At 36.1% G+C, this 17,375-nt stretch overlaps 1 protein-coding gene across 1 annotated transcript in view; it reads right to left on the bottom strand.

The window, feature by feature from the left end:
- The window catches only part of Vwde (von Willebrand factor D and EGF domains), a 67,739-nt gene that overhangs the window by 44,046 nt on the left and 6,318 nt on the right, over positions 1-17,375 (bottom strand). Inside the window, exons 3-6 of the mRNA XM_028894658.1 lie at positions 14,111-14,342; positions 4,150-4,215; positions 1,495-1,742; positions 627-716 (exon numbers count right to left, since the gene is read on the bottom strand). Of these exons, the coding sequence (XP_028750491.1) occupies positions 627-716; positions 1,495-1,742; positions 4,150-4,215; positions 14,111-14,342 (636 nt within the window). The remainder of the gene's footprint in view (positions 1-626; positions 717-1,494; positions 1,743-4,149; positions 4,216-14,110; positions 14,343-17,375) is intronic.

Raw genomic sequence — 17,375 nt, 5'->3', positions numbered from 1 at the left:
GTGGCATGCTTATAATACATAATAGAGTATCTGGTAGAGTGACTCATGAAAAGAGAGCTTTTAACTTATTCGGATTTGGGCTATTGCTTTAGTTCCTCCTTCCCACAAGTCCGTGCATTATGATGGCTTGACTTGTGAAGTTTTACATTCACAAGTAATTCAAAATTGACTTGTGTACAATTATTATACCTTAAATCTTTGTCTTCCCTGAAACTAGCAATATTCTGCAATATACTTTCTCATGATACTAAATAGTAGCAGCAATCTACAGCTCCCAGAAGCCAGCCATAGGTCACAAAGCGTCAACATCCTATACTCCATGGTGTGCTTATTGCAAAGATGATGCCAGAAACTTAGTTGCATTAAATGCATTTTTGACTCACTCTGTTTTCAATTTATGATGAATTTACCAGGATACAATGATATCATAAGCCAAAGGACACCCCAGATTCAGTCCATTCACATGTGTCTTAAAGCTTTGTTGTACATGACAATTACTCAGTCAATCCTCAAAATTGCTGATTATTCTGTCTAGACTTTCTGATTCTGTCAATGATGAGACCCAAGAACCATCCTGGGCAACTTACAGTAAATAACCTTTCTAGATCATACTCACTGCCACATACCTTAATTCCTGCAAAAAATCCCTGGCTTTCCACAGCTATGCTTTGGACATCTGGTTTCTCCAAGAAAAAGAGGGAAGCACTGCAGAATATCTATGAACACAGTTAAGAAATAATCATTTAGTAGTTGCATTATAAAGAAGCATGCAAATTATTATCCTTAAATCCTTTGTTCAATTGTTAGTAAATGATAAAATTAAGAAAAGGAGGCTAGAGAGATGGCCAGCGGTTAAGAGAACTTGTTGCTCTTGCAGAGGACTCAGGTTCTAGTCTCAGCACCTACGCGGTGGTTTAGAGCTACCCAGAAGTCCAGATTCAGGGGATCCAATACACTTTCTGACCTCTATGGACATCAAATGCACCTGTGATACTCACACACACATGCAGACAAAACACTCATGCATAAGCTAAAATGAATAAAATTAAGTAAAAATAAAGAACCAAAACATTTCACATACTTGCCTAAAGTTTGAGAAAAATCCTATCATAGAATATTAGTTATTTGAACCTCAATATAAAGTACAGTGTACTTTTTATTTCAAATATATCTATTAGAAAGTAGCTAAAATGGTATGAGGATTGAAACATTAAAACATTGCTTTCCAATATATGAAGCTTATAATTTTAAAATCTGAAAGAGACATAGAGTTTTAAAGATTCGCTGATAATCAGCAGATTATTAAAAGGAGATACCTAAACACAGTCACCAAAAGTACATTATTGACACTTCTGCTACTAGAATTAGCACAGTTACCAAGCTTTATATTCTCAGGACAAGAGAAGCTTTCAGTGTTTGATTTAAAATCCAATTTTGAAAATCAATGTATGCACGAAAAGAAAATACAAAGTTTTTTGGTTTTGTTTTACATACCTTATCTCCAAGTCTGACATTTATGCCATCAAGTTCTAGAAGAGAAAATGCCTGAAGTGTGCTCTCTTGTTTCAGCTCTTCTTTGATTTCTTGGGAAGAAAGCCTAGACCAGGCTATGAGAAATCCTACTGAGTTGTTTGTGGGGGAAACATCAAATGCACACCTACAAAACACCTGGGAGCCAACCAGCTCTACTGTAACCTTTGGCCTGCCTGGAGGTGGAGGGGGTGATATGGTGGAGAGCTGTCCTGGTGGAAGAAACACAATGAGGAAGTCAGGCATCCTGAAGAAAGAAAACAACCATGCCAAAAAGGAACTCAAAGACTATAAATAAAATGGTGTTAACATTGAGACTTACTTTAAAAAGACAGGGAAGCAAGTTTGGAAAAAATGATTATTTTCTAGCAGACATCAAAGGGAAACACTCATGTTTAATCTATTATGAATATAATTGACAGCAGAGTAACCTAGCTCATGCATAGGTTAATCATGCAGAACCTTTGCAAAGCCTGGATTGTGAAAAGAAAAGTGGTTGATGTTCTTTAGGCAATCATCTTTTCTAAACTACAGAACAAACAAAATTTAGTCACTACACATTATAATCTCTTGTTATAAAGATAACTATTCACCATAGCATCAAACCAAATACATATCTTATAATTTGCTTTGAACTCAATTCATCATAACTTTGGGTTGAAAGAGTTGTTCATTGAACGGTGGTTATGCTGGCAGTGAACAATACGAAATGCTGGACAGATCTCTTACTCTTTTCATTTTTCTGAAGCTAAAGATACATCTGAAGTTTCTTCTAGGACCTATATGAAGAGTTCACAGCTTGCTTATTAATTCTAGGCATTTGCAAAGTTAAATCTAAAGATCTGTAAAAATTGTTTTATTTTGTTTTAGAAACAGAAAAAAAATCTTACTGGTAAAATTTAACAAGATGCTTTACAATATTCCGAAATATGCATCTTTCTATGATATACATGATTATTTTGTGACAATTGCAAAGCTAACCTTGTAGATCTGCCATGCAGACTGGAAAATTCTGAGAAACTTTGTCTTAAGTCCTTTCTATAGAGAAAACATACATTCATATTCTTTTCAAATATCATTTTGTTAGATACCATATCTCAATGACTAACAGCAAATAGATTGTTTTACAGTTAACATAATTAATAACAACAAAATGTTGGTGTCTCTTGAAGAAGGGTCTTGTACATAGCTCAAACTGGCCTCAAAATCTTGGTCCTTCTGCCTCCGCCTCCCAAATGCTGAGATTAAAGTGTGCCCAGCTACATATATTTTAGTATCCTTAATCCAAGTGTGCATAGTCATAGCGAGTTTTTCACTCAGGTTGGTTTTAATTTTCTAGTTTTGAATAACTTGTTTTTCCTAAATAATTACACAAATGTTCTAAATATCACAATTTGAGGAAATAAGTAAATGAAGAAGTAAGTAAATGAGTTTGTCTGTTGCTTTCTGTGGTGCTGAATTTGAACCCAGGATTGAAAATCTCAGTACCACTCAGTATACCCCCAGCACCAGCTGAAATGTATTTATTCACAAAGGAAAATAGTTTCTTTTTCTTTAATACAGATCTCTAGTTAGGAAAATCCATGCCTAATATCCATAATAGATCATTAATCATAATATGTACTTATTGTTACAATGACTAAGGAATATTGTTTTATTCTTTAATATTATAACCTAAAACAGTAAAAGAAATAATAAACATTTAAATCACAGGCTCTAATGAAGCTGAGACTTTGAGACAGCGTAATGGTTTGGTAGCAGAATTACTGGGAAAAGTGCCTGCAAAATTGATCTGCAACTGGAGGAATGCAGAGAAGCCACTCAGAGCTGTTAATTATAGTAACTACATGAAAACCCTGCCTCCTAATTTTAGAGAATCATGTTTGTCGGTAGACACAATGAAATGACTAATTTTTGTTTTGTCTGTCTGTCTGTCTGTCTGTCTGCTTGTTTTAAGAGAAGATCATCCCATGAAGCCAAAGCTGTCCAGAAATGTACAACAACCCTCCTGTTTCAGCTATGACTGAAGATGCATACCACTGTGCCTGGCTTACTTGTAGTTTTATGATATTTTTCCATATTATAAAAAAATATGAGCCAGGTGGTAGTGGTGCATGTCCTTAATCCCAGCACTCAGAAAGCTGAGGCAGGCAGAGCTCTGTGAGTTCAAGCCCAGGCTGGTTTACAGAGCTAGTTCTAGGATAGCCAGGGCTACACTGTCTCAAAACACACACACACATAAAAAAGAAAGAATGAAAAGGGAAAAAAGAAATATTTTTATAACTATTGTGCTTCACACTTCCTTGAACAGTTCTAGAAGGTAGATTTTTGAAGGTAAAACAGTAGGTACATATACATTTAAATTTTTATGAAAATTAAGTTCAAATGTTAATTTTTCTTGTCAATTGATTCTGTCAATATTTACACTTGTTTTTAACTCTATAGTTCTGCCAGCGTCAAGGATACATTCTATTCATATAATAAATAGTTTATTGTTATTGCTGACTTCTACCAAGCTGGTGTGCTTGAATAATTCAACATTTGAAACAACAGAACAAACTTATTCATAGAAGTCACTATCTTATAACTACATTATATAAAAACCAATGCCATACACACCAATACAGTCACCTCCAATTTCTATTTCTCCAGGGCCACATGTGTATAACTTGACATCAGAAATAGCTGCAAAAGGTTAAAGTTTGTATATTTAATTAAATAAACACAAATGTGAAAATCCGCATATACTTATGAGCAGTTCCTTGAGAAAGTATGTTTTAACATGGATGTACAATTTATTAGTTGTTCTCTCTGGGATTTTTCATAAGGATTTTTCCCCTTTAAGGATAAGATGAAAAAGAGATGATCGATGATCAGTGGTTGTATTTTGAAGTACTTGTAGTTTTAATACTTCCTTTGCGGTCTGCATTAATAAATATCAGGACACAGTGATAATTTCAAATTCTTGGGCCATAGAAGTCTATTTCTTATAGAAACATGAAGTGGCAAGTCACTTTGAAGGACAATTTGGCATTTTCATATGACACTAAATATACTCTTACCATAATGCAGACTTTTTTTATCTGATTTTTTTCCCCTAAAGAATTTCAGACAAACTTCCTCAAGAAAAATGAACACAAATGTATATAAGGGTATTAGTCATAATTGACCAATTTATAGGGATTTTGTGCAGACAATAATTTTGATTTATTGGCTTAGAAGATATCTGCAACCTGCTCATAATTTTTTTCTTTCTCAAGATAGAGTCTTACTTACTAGTGCAGGCAAACGGGGAAGTTGCTATGGAACCCAAACTGGCCTCAAATTCATAAACCTCATGTGATCTGAGCCTCCAAGTGCTGAGATGAGTGCTGAGATTGATTTTCACCCATATAGGTGAAAATACTCTACAGTATAGGAAGCTGCTATAGTTTCCTTGCCTTGTATGTCTGTGTTTGGTTATTCTGAATAACACTGGCTCCACAGGAGTTTAGATCTCTCTCAGGACTGTATAACTCTTCCTTCGTCATTTTTTTGGAAAATTTTTGCATAAGATTGTCATTATTTCCACTTAATATGTTTGAAAAATTCCTACTCAAAATGATCTGGATCCTGGGTGATCCTTTTGAAATTGTATTTAACTAGAAATATAACTTCTTGAATTGGACTATAACCATTGTCTTTAAGTGTTGTCGCTGTGTGCATAAGTTAACTAACTTGTCAAGTTCATTTAAAGATATCAAAGTGTTAAAAGAATTATACCTTTGTTTTGGTTCTCATATTATCTGTGGAATCTTTTTTTTCTGGGATTCTTTCCGTTTATTTTTTTTCCCTTTTTTAATTCTTTTTTTTTTTTTTTTGAAAATATATTCTTCACCCATACAGTGATCCTGATTATAGTTCCCCTTCCTTCTACCCTTCCCTCTTCTGCCCCACCTTCCCTCTTCCCTGGATCCACTCCCATTCTGTCTCTCATTAGGAAGGAACTGGCTCTTAAGAGATAACAACTGAACATGACAAAATAAAATATAATAATAAGGTAAAACTATCATATCAAAGTTGGACACAGCAACCCAACAGGAAGAAGGGAATCCAAAGAGCAGGCACAAAAGTCATAGACCCACTCAGGGAGGCTCATAATCAGGAGTTCCATAAAAATATTAAGCTAATAGCTATAATATACACACAGAGGATGTGGGGCAGACCTGTGTGGGCCCTGTGCTTGCTGCTACAATCTCTGTGAGCTCATTCTCACGTTGCTTAGTTGGTTCAGAGAACCTTGTTTTAGTGTATCCCTAATATTATCTCCCTGAACCCCTCACATGTGTGTTCCTAGAGATTGAATCTATGCTTTTAATCATGCTAAGCATATACTTGTTCTACCCAGCTGCTCTGCATGGCTGGTCCCAGTGCTTTCTAACCCAAAATTGTGGATAGAGAATTTCATTGAATTAAAGAACTAGATTTGGATTAATTAAATTTTCTGTTGTTTATGTGAATTATATTTTTTGATTTATACTCTTTTCATTTTTTTATTTTATTGTTCTGAATCTCATTCATATTTATTTTAGTCTCTCAATGTGTAAATTGTGGTACTTAACATATAATTTTTATTTTCTAAAATAAATGCCCAATGAATACTAATTTTAATTAGTTTCATTTTTATAACATATAGTTTCTTTGATTTAGGGATCATGAGGTGTATCATGATAAATATTGCACATCCACTTACAAAGAATGTTTATTCTGCTTCCATTGGGTGGAGTTGCCTTGAATGTCACCTAGACAGAGTTGCCCTAGTTCCCTTTGCTTCTGCAGATTTGAGTCTTTACTCGGTGGTGTTGGTGATGTGTAGTACTACCTGATGGCTTGTCTATTTCTCCATGGAAATAAGACCGACCAGTTTTGCATCACACAACGTAGGTCTGGTTCTGGCGCAGTCATGTAAAAATGTTATGCCCTGTTATGGAACTGGTATTTTATCATAAGGCAAAGAACCTTGTTTTTTCTGTAACCGCCTTCACCCCTGCTTTCTCCAGTAGTATCATCACCACTCCCAATGTCTCTTGATGGGTGTTACAGTTATAATTGCTATCCTTGTGCCCTTGAATTTGTTTCCTTTATATATGATGTGGGGTCTTCCAAAGTTTTTTGTTCTTGTTTTTGTTTTTGTTTTTTACCAATAGTGGAAGCTCTCTCTTTCAACCTTATCTAATAGAACAGGGGACAGAGCTCTCTGAAGATAGCCCTGCTGCCCTGCCCTGGAAGCCTCCTGCACTCTCCCTCACTCATGGCACCTAACAGTTCTGCTATGCTTTCACTCTGAGCAGACCTTACTCACCCCCACCCCCACCCCGAGACTCTGCTGCTGGTTGTTGCCTTTAGCTGATAGTGACCCACTTGCTCTGACTACTGACTGTGTGCCCTCCGGAACTCAGTGTCAATGCCATCTGAAAGAGGCTTTCTTGTGGGCTCCTGATTGCCAACTACATCCTTTGCTTGCCTGCAGTACTCTCTTCCATAGCAATTTTTAGTCTTCTGTTAATACAATTAATTGTGATTAGTAAATGCATGAATACCCGTGGCATGATGGAGAGCTTTAAATTCATTTTATCTTCTCAACTATACCAAGGACATGCTTTATTTGTTAGAAGATAAATATTACTCCAACATTATATACAGGTGAGGTAATTTATACGTACTATGTCTGAACATGTCATCTAAGCTTAACGTTCTCTTTCCTTTGCCATTAGTCCAATCCATTTCTACTCCTTACATGCTAGCCACTTATGCTTCTCTATGGAACTAGTGCACCAGTCTACAAGAACCTTTCTCCAGGAATAATGATTTGTGCCTTTAGCATACAATCCTCATTTTGCATTATTAATCTGTTTGAAAACCCCCTTAGACTTTATACCATGATTCTGATTTGACCTAAGTTCTTAAATGAACCGAAGATCCTACAGTTCTGTCACCTCTGTCTCTCTAAAGTCATCTTCTGGGATGTCCCTTTACTCTATTCCCTTCATATTTTTCATGTCTGCCTAATTCTCCTCATTCAGGTATGAATTCAGACTCATCAGCTGTTCAGAGGGCATTTCCAGGGCTAATTTTTAAAGACATCATCCCTGTGCCAGCCTTTACCTGTTTTATTGACTGGCTTTCTTTAATTAATAAGACATTCATTTCAAAAATAATTTTACTTTGCCAGCCCAGACTACTACTATACCCAGCAAAACTTTTAATCATCATAGAGAAAACAAGATATTCAATGACAAAACACTTAAAGAATATCTATCTACAAATCCAACCCTACAGAAGGTACTATAAGGAAAACTCCAACCAGAAAAATTAACTATACCCATGAAAACACAGGAAATAAGCAATCTCACACCAGAAAAATCAAAAGAAGACACACACACACACACACACACACACACACACACACACACACACTACCAACAACAATAACAAAATAACAGGAATTAGCAATCATTAGTCACTAATATCTCTCAATAGCAATGCACTCAATTTGTTAATAAAAGGACACAGATTAACAGGAAAATAAAAAACAATATCCACTCTTCTGCAGTAAATAAGAAACATAGCTCAACATCAAAGACAGACATTACCACAAAGTAAATGGTTGGAAAAAAAGTTCCAAGCACATGGACCCAAGAAGCAAGCTGGTATAACTATTCTAATATCTAACAAAATAGACTTTCAACCAAAATTAATCAAAAGAGATGAGGAAGGACATTTCTTATTCATTAAAGAAAAAATCCACCAAGATGACATTTCAATTTTTAACACCTATGTCCCAAACACAAGGGCACCCACATATGTAAAAGGAACGTTATTGAAGCTTAAATCACACATAGAACCTAGCACATTAATTTTAGGAGACTTCAATACCCCACTCTCACAAATGAACAAGTCATCTAGACAAAAACCAAACAGAGAAATAATGGAACTAAGAGATGTTATGAACCAAATGGACTTAACAGATATCTATGGAACATTTCACCCAAACACAAAAGAATATACCTTCTTCTTAGAATCTCATGAAACTTTCTTCAAAATTGACCACATACTCAGTCACAAAGCAAGTCTCAACAGATACACATTAACCCCTGCAGTCTATCAGGCCACCATGGATCAAAGGTGGATTTCAACAACAAAAAGCCTACAAACTCATGGAAACTGAACAGCTCTCTACAAAATGACAACTGGGTAAAGGCAGAAATATAGAAAGAAATTAAAAACTTCCTAGGAATCAACAAAAATGAATATAAAGCATACCCAAACTCATGGAACACAATGAAAGTGTTGGTAATTGGAAAATCTAAAAGAAATGAACAAATTTCTTGGTAAATGCCATTTGTGAAGTTAAATCAAGATCAGGTAACAATTTAAATAGACCTATAGCCCCTAAGGAAATAGAAGCAGTTATTAAAAGTTTTCCAACCTAAAAACCCCAGATCCAGATGGTTTTAGTGCAGAATTCTACCAGACTTTCAAAGAAGAGCTAATACCAATACTCCTCAAATCATTCCACAAAATAGAAGCAGAAGGAACAATGCCAAATTCAGTTTATAAGGCTACAGTCACAGTGCTACCAAAATGACCCAAAGATTCAACAAAGAAAGAGAATTACAGACCAATTTCCATCATGAATATTGATGTAAAAATACTCAAAAAAATACTTGCAAAACACTAAAGAACACATAAAAACATCATCCACTATCATAAAGTAGGCTCTGTCTCAGAGATGTAGGGCTAGTTCAACCTACGAGAGTCTACCAATTTAAACCATCATATAAACAAACTGAAAGAAAAAAAAACACATGATCATCTCATTAGATGCTGAAAAAAAAACCTTCGACAAAATCCAAACTCTGTCATGATAAAAGTCTTGAAGAGATCAGGGATACAGGGACATACCCAAACATAATAAGAGCACCAAACCAATAGGCAACATCAAATGAAATGGAGAGAGAAACTTAAAGCAATTCCACTAAAATCAGAAACAAGACAAGTTGTCCACTCCCTCCATATCTATTCAATATAGTACTTGAAGTTCTAGCTAGAGCAATAAGACAACTAACAGACATAAGGGGATACAAATTGGAAAGGAGGAAGTCAAAGTATCATTATTTACAGAGGATGTGATAGTATACATGAGTGACCCCAAAAGTTATACCAGAGAACTCATACAGCTGATAAATACCTTCAGGGAAGTGGTTGGATACAAGATTAACTAAAAAAAAGTAGCCCTCCTATATACAAAAGACAAATAGGCTAAGAAAGAAATCAGGGAAACAACACCCTCCACAATAGCCACAATTAATATAAAATATCTAGGGGTAATGTTTATCAAGCAAGTGAAAGACCTGTATGATAAAAATCTTCAAGTCTTTGAAGAAAAAAATTGAAGAAGATATCAGAAGGCAGAAAGATCTTTCATGCTCATGGATCAGTAGGATTAGCATAGTAAAAATGGTCATTTTGCCAAAAGCATACTATAGATTTAACTCAATCCCCATCAAAATTTCAACACAATTAACTTGAAAGAACAATACTCAACTTCTTATCAAAAAACAAAAACCCAGGATATCTAAAACAATGTGTGCAATAAAAAAACTTCTGGAGGTATAATCATCCCTGCTTTCAAACTCTATTACAGAGCTATAGTAATAAAAACTGCATGGTCTTGGCCTAAAATCAGACAGGTTGATTAATAGAATCTAATTGAAGACCCAGCTATAAATCCACACATCTCTGGACACCTGGGTTTTTTTTTTTATATAAAGAAGACAGAAATATACAATGGAAAAAAGAAAGCATCTTCAATTAATGGTGCTTGTCTAACTAGATGTCAGCATGTAGAAGAAAGCAAATAGATTCATGTCTACCACCCTACACAAAACTCAAGTCCAACTGGGTCAAAGACCTCAACATAAAACAAGATGCATGGAACCTGACAGAAGATAAACTGGGCAACAGCCTTGAATGCATTTGCACAGGAGACAACTTTCTTAACAGAATACTAATACCAAAGCATTATGATCAACAATTAATAAATGGGACCTCATGAATCGAAAAAGCTTCTGTAAGGCAAAGGACACCATCAATAGGACAAAACAGCAACCCATAGAATGGGAAAAGGTATTCACCAACTCTGCATCTGACAGAGGGCTAATTTCCAAAATATATAAGGTACTCAAAAAACTAGATATCAACAAACCAAATAATCTAACTAAAAATGAGGTACAGATCTAAACAGAGAATTCTCAACAGAAGAATCTCAAATGTCTGAGAAGCGCTTAAAAATACTCAGCATCCTTATCCATCAAGGGAATGCAAATCAAAAGGACTCTGAGATTCTATCTTACACCTGTCAGAATGACTGAGATCAAAAACACAAGCAACAACAGTTTATGCTAATGAGGATGTGGAAGAAGGGGAACACTTTTCCATTGCTGTTGGGAGTGCAAACTTGTTCAGCCACTTTGGAAATCAATATAGTCGTTTCTCAGAAAATTGGGAATCAATCTATGTCAAGATCCAGCTATACCACTCTTAGACATATACCCAAAGTATGCTCCATCATACCACAAGGACACTTGTGCAACTATGTTCATAGCAGCTTTATTTGTAATTGCCAGAACCTGGAAAGAACCTAGATGTCCCTCAACCAAAGAATTCATAAAGAAAATGTGACACATTTACACAATGGAGTGTTACTCAGCTGTTAAAAACAATGACTTCATGAAATTTGCAGGCAAATGGATGGAATTTGAAGAAAATCATGCTGAGTGAGGTAACCCAGACCCATAAAGATATGAGAGACCCACTTATGAGTAACTGTCAGTAAAGTAAAGGATTATCATACTACAATCCACAGATCCAGAGAGGCTAAGCAATAAGGAGGGCTCAAGAGGAGACACATGGATCTCTCTGGGAAGAAAAAATGGAATAATCACTGCAGGTGGCCTGAGGGTGGGTGGGGATGGCAACAGGAGAGATCAGATGGGAGTGTGGAGAGAAAGAGATAACTGGAAGGGACAACTGGAATGGGAAGAATTTTGAGAGTGAGGTAGAAACCTAGTGCAATGGAAATTCCCTGGAGTGGAGTCTACAAGAGTAACCATAGCAATGACTCCCTGTAATGTGGGATATGGAACCTCAACTGGCCATCTTCTTTAACCCGACAAGGCTACCAGTGGAGTGATTGGGACATCAACCCAGCCACAAAACCTTTGACTACAATTTGTCTGGCCTGCAAGATGGGCTGGGCTAAATGTGGCACAAAATTTGTGGGAGTGGCCAAACAATGACTGCTCCAGCTTGAGACCCATGCCCCCTGCCACAGAGAGGAAGCCCATTCCTGACACTACTGGAGGGCCAGGAACCAGTCTGGATAGCCCAGAGAAACTAGGATAGAACCAAACATGACCGGCCAAAATATATATATTCCTTCCTAATGATACTGTACAGTCTGAGTTAGGTTCTCTGTTATAGTTGTGTACGTTGGTGTTTTTGTGGGGCACCTAACAGTGGGAGTGAGAGCTGTCTCTGACTCTGTGGTAGTTTCAATGTATTTGGCCCCCATAAGTTCACAGAGGTGGAACTATTAGGAGATGTGACCTTGGAGGAAGTGTGGTCTTGTTGGAGGAGGCTGGATAACACACTCCTTTAATTCATACCTTGAGACTGGAGGGCATACCTTTAATCTGGGCCACACCTTCTGTTGGAAGTGTGTTACTGTAGGGGTGGGCTTTGAGGTCTTTTCTTCAAGCTTCACTCAGTGTGACAGGCAGTCAACTTCCTGTTGCCTCTGAGTCAAGATAAGGCACTCTCAGCTCCAGCACTATATCTGCCTGCACGGTGTCATGCCCCACTTCATAATCATTACAGACTGAACCTCTAAAACTAAGTGAGCCACCCTAATTAAATGCTTTCTTTATAATAGTTGCTGTGGTTATGGTGTCTCTTTACAGCAATAGAAACCCTAACTAATACACACTCTTTTGCCTGCTTTTGCGACCATTTTCCTCCTCCTGGGTTACTTCGTCTAGCCTTAATATGAGGAGATGTGCATAGTCTTATTGCAACTTGATACACCATGTTTGGTTGATAACCCTGGGAGGCCTGCCCTTTTCTGAAGAGAAATGGAGGAGGCGTGGATTGGGGGGAGGGGAGGAAGGAGGAGCTAGGAGGAGAGGAGGAAGAGAAAACTACAGTGGGGATGTAATATATGAGAATATATTTTTGCTTTGTTATAAGTATTTAGTTTAAAGTAATTTTATATTCACACAAAAAAAAATAACAAAAAACATTTCTATATACACTTCAAAGCTGTGTTCTGCAAATCTTAGCACTTTCTAAGACCAGGATGTATTTGTCAAAATTAAGAAGCTGATTTTAGAACTACTTTAGTTAAAAACAACAACAACAACAAAAAAAAAAAAAAACCATAATTTCCCCCACTGATGTCATCTTCTGTTCCAATATTCCAAGAAATCACAGTGCATCACTCAGAATGATTTTCTCCAGTCTGTGACAGTTTCTCATTCTTTTCTATGTTGTTCCTGCTCTTGTTACTTCTGAAGTACATTACTCATGTATTCTCTAGAATGTTTCTTAATCTGGACTCATTCAAATTTTCTCATGAGTAGGCTAAGCACCTCTGGGGAAGGTTAACACATCTACTGCAAACTCCCAGATGATGCATGATATCCCCCTGTTCTCTCACCAGGAATACTACTAGCATTGATCAAATACAGTATCTGCCAGTCCTCTTTGCTATGAAACCACTGTTGTTTTCCCTTCCATACATTATTACTTGCAAGTAACTTCTGAAATCCAGATCAAAACCAAAATTAAGGGAATAAACTAGATGACACAGAAACTAAAAATATTATTTGATGTTTTTTTGTTTGTTCTTGTTTTATAATTTTTGTAATACTGAAGATTAAAACTATGTAGAGGCTAAGCAAGCACTCCAACATGGAAGCGCATTACAAACATGACTGCAAACCCTTCTTTAGCGAAACTGTGCATGTGGAATGCATAGATATTTATTCTCTTCTTTGAGAGTTACGTCTAGTTTATTTTTATGACTTGTTTGAGCTGTCCCACTAGAGAGCACATTTATCTTGATCTTTACAGTAACTAACAACACCAGAGCTTAAGGTAAGTTTAGCTAATTAAAAATAAAATAATACAGAAGTCCAAATTTCACAACTTTGCTTACTATCTGTTATGTCTTAATTTTAGAGAGGGGAAAGGCAAGAAGAAATCATATTTCTTAAGCCACTCAGGCGTTACATGCAGTAAGTCTGCTTTAATACTTTCACCACAACATAAATTTCTGAGCATTCTAAGAGACTGATAAACATCTGAAAACTGACCTGGCCAAACAAAGTCAGAAAGTTAGCTTCAGTTTAGCAATAATGATAGACCAAGTCACCTGCTGATATTAGCTCAGCACAACCTGTCCAGAGTGCAAATGCACTCACTCACATACATCTATCTCCACAACTAGCAGTTCAAAGTATTACTGATTTTATCTTACCTTCAGCACAGTAGCCCATACATCCCTGAGTGGGCTGTAGCAAGTACACAAAAAAATCTCCGCAGTTTCTAACAGACACCGGGATTTGAAAGAGGCAGCAGTCTTTTTCAGTGCTGAACAGGAACTGCCATGTGGCACAAGCTGTCAGCTGCTTGATCTCTCCAGGAAGGGGCAGTGTTTCTGAATCACCCAGAGACAGCCACATGGGGGCCTGTGTTCCACAGTGGTTCATCTTTTATATCAGAGAAAATAAAGGTTGAAAATCCAATTAATTTCCTATAAATAAAAAAAACTTTACATTTTTGTAATCTTCAAATCTAATATAATTTTCAAAATAGTAAAAAATCAATTTGTTTAAAAATTAAATAAATTGGTGCTGGTTATGAGGCATTGCAGCTAAGAGCACTTGCTGTTCTCCCAGAAGACCTAGATTTGGATCCCAGCATCCACATCATGACTCATAAACATTCTTAACTCCAGGTCCAAGGGATCCAACACCTTTTTCTGACTTCTCTGGGAACCAGACATGCATGTTGTATAAGCACATACATACAGACAAAACACTTATACACATCAATAAATCTTTAAAAAAAAAACCAAACAACTTGTATGTCTATTGCAAGAGAAATTAAATTTAGAGAAAACTAAATTAATATATTAATTAATACTAATATAACCTGTTCAATGTAAATACTTTAATTTTTACATTTGTATTATAAATGAGAAATTCAACTTCAAATAATTTACTAAAACAGTGAACACATCTGTAGATGAAATTCTAAACGGTCTTAGTAAATGAGAAACACAGAACCAAATACAGAGTTAAAGCCTAAGAGATCAGAGCAAGAGCCATGACTACCTTTAGCTTACCACTCGCTGCCGTCACTTCCCCTGACAGAGAGACCTTTTCCTGTATGACCTGTCTTTTTATTGTCTTTTGTTTGCCTTCTCATTGGCTCAAAACCCAACCACATGACTTCCTGTCCTTCCATACAGACCTTCAGGTCTCTATGGTTGGTACTGGGATTAAAAGTTCAGGTCACCTTGCTTGGCTGTGTTCTTGAACACACAGGGACTCTGCCTGCCATGTGATCAGATTAAGGGCGTGTGCCACCACCGTCGGACTGTATCATAAAACAAGACAAGCTGTGCAATGGGCGAGAGAGTGGAGGGATTATATGAGCGAGAGATATTGAGACCATGATTGGAAAAAGCACAGGGACAAATAGCCAAACTAGTGGAAACACATGAACTGTGGACCAATAGCTGAGGAGGCCCCATGGAACTGGATCAGGCCCTCTGGATAAGTGAGACAGTTGATTAGCTTGAACTGTTTATGAGGCCCCCAGGCAGTGGGACCGGGACCTGTCCTTAGTGCATGAGCTGGCTTTTTGGAACCTAGGACCTATGCTGAGACAATTTGTTCAGCCTTGGTGTAGGGAGGAGGGGAATGGACCTGCCTAAACTGAATCTACTAGGCTGAGCTGAATCCCCAGAGGAGACTTTGCCTTGGAGGAGGTGGGGATGGAGGGTGGGTTGGGGGGGAAGGCTTGGGGGTGGGAGGAGGGAGGACAGGGGAATCCATGGCTGATATGTAAAATTAAATTAATTATAAAATAAAATTAAAAAATTAACAAAAACAAGACAAGCTGAACTGAAAGTGTATTAATATGTAGCACAAATACCACTGGTCTCAGAAATTTTTGCACAATTGCTGGAGATGATATATATATTTGATGATAATTCAGAGTCGAGATGCGGCAAAAACCAGGAGAGAAGAAAGGTGCTATTTACAATCTGATACAGAAAAATTATTTAGCAACTTGAAAAACTAAAATTAAAACTTGGTTTGAGGTCTAATATCAACATTATTTCTGGGTAGAAAAGTGTAACTCAATGCAAACTATGCTGGAAGAAAAGACACATTTTTTTAGAAAAACCAAAAGGCACATGAGTTTGGACAAGGTGCCCAGCATCCTTCCAGTGGTACTTAAAAAGCTCAGCTAAAATGTAAATGAAAATACAACATATAGGCAGTAATAACCAATAATCACTATCCAGGGCACAGTCATTAATCATGCTATCTCCACATTTAAAAGTAAAGAAAAATTTTAAATGAAAGGTTGACAGATGCAATTAAATAATAATTGTAAAATATAAAATAAGTAAGAGTTAAATGAAAAAACTATTTGTAAGAGTATTTTTCAATATGCTGTTATTTGTTGTTACTTTACTGTATTTATTTTCTTATATTCAGGTCATTTTATTCATTTACAAACTCTAAGACCACAAATTCATAATTCTCAGAACAAATACAAATGGCTAATGAATATGTGAGAATATGCAGTATTAAGAGATGTATTCTTATCTATTGCTATGATAATAAAAATTATCATTATGCTTTTAATAGCTTAAATATGTTCTAAAGCCTTAAAAGATATCATCATTAATTTTACTTGTCAAAAAATCTTATTAATCATGCTAAAATTACCCTGATTATATATGTTATTTCTAAAATCACTTGAAATAATTTGTAATATAGGAACATGCTAATAATGTAGCTAGCTACAAAACCATGTTGCAAAAAATAAATAAATAAATAAGAGGAAACAGTAGGAACATGTTAGTGATAGTTACAAGTGAGGTGGACTGTGGAAAAAAAACACTGCTATGATCACTGATGTTTCTTTGTCATGTTTCCAAGGAATCATGTGTATTACTTGACACCAAACAAACAAATTTCTTTCAACGGGCTAGTATCATTCTGAGGACAAAAAGAAAAAGCTATTGATTGCCCACTTGAGTGTTGAGGCCATGTAGACAGTGGACACTTCTTCATCACCAACCGTGTGATGATATATGACGATATACTGAGTTTCAAAAAAAAACAAGGGGAGCCATTTCATCTTTACATTTCTATAAGGTTCTAGAATCAACTAAGTGAACCAAAGAGAACATAAATAGTTAAAAATGTTGTGATTTCCCCCAATTTTTTTCTCAAGCTTTACTTTTAAATTATAATGGCTTTTAGTTTCTTTCTAATAAAATGTCACAAAAGTGATTTTTTAAAAAGGTAAATAAACAAAAAGAAAAGAAAAGAAGATAGCCTGACATAAATTCACATTAAATTTAGTAAAACTGAGTACTTTTTCTGAGGTGTTTTTTTTTTTTACATTATTGTTGAAAAAGGAAAACCCTGCATCTAAATAATTCTCAAATATGAATGACAATAAGATAAACGAATGTTCTGCTAAGACATAATTTT

This window comes from Peromyscus leucopus, chromosome 3, assembly GCF_004664715.2.
Source record: "Peromyscus leucopus breed LL Stock chromosome 3, UCI_PerLeu_2.1, whole genome shotgun sequence".
In the NCBI taxonomy this organism is placed as follows: Eukaryota; Metazoa; Chordata; class Mammalia; order Rodentia; family Cricetidae; genus Peromyscus; species Peromyscus leucopus.
This window is presented reverse-complemented; position numbering and strand designations above follow the sequence as displayed.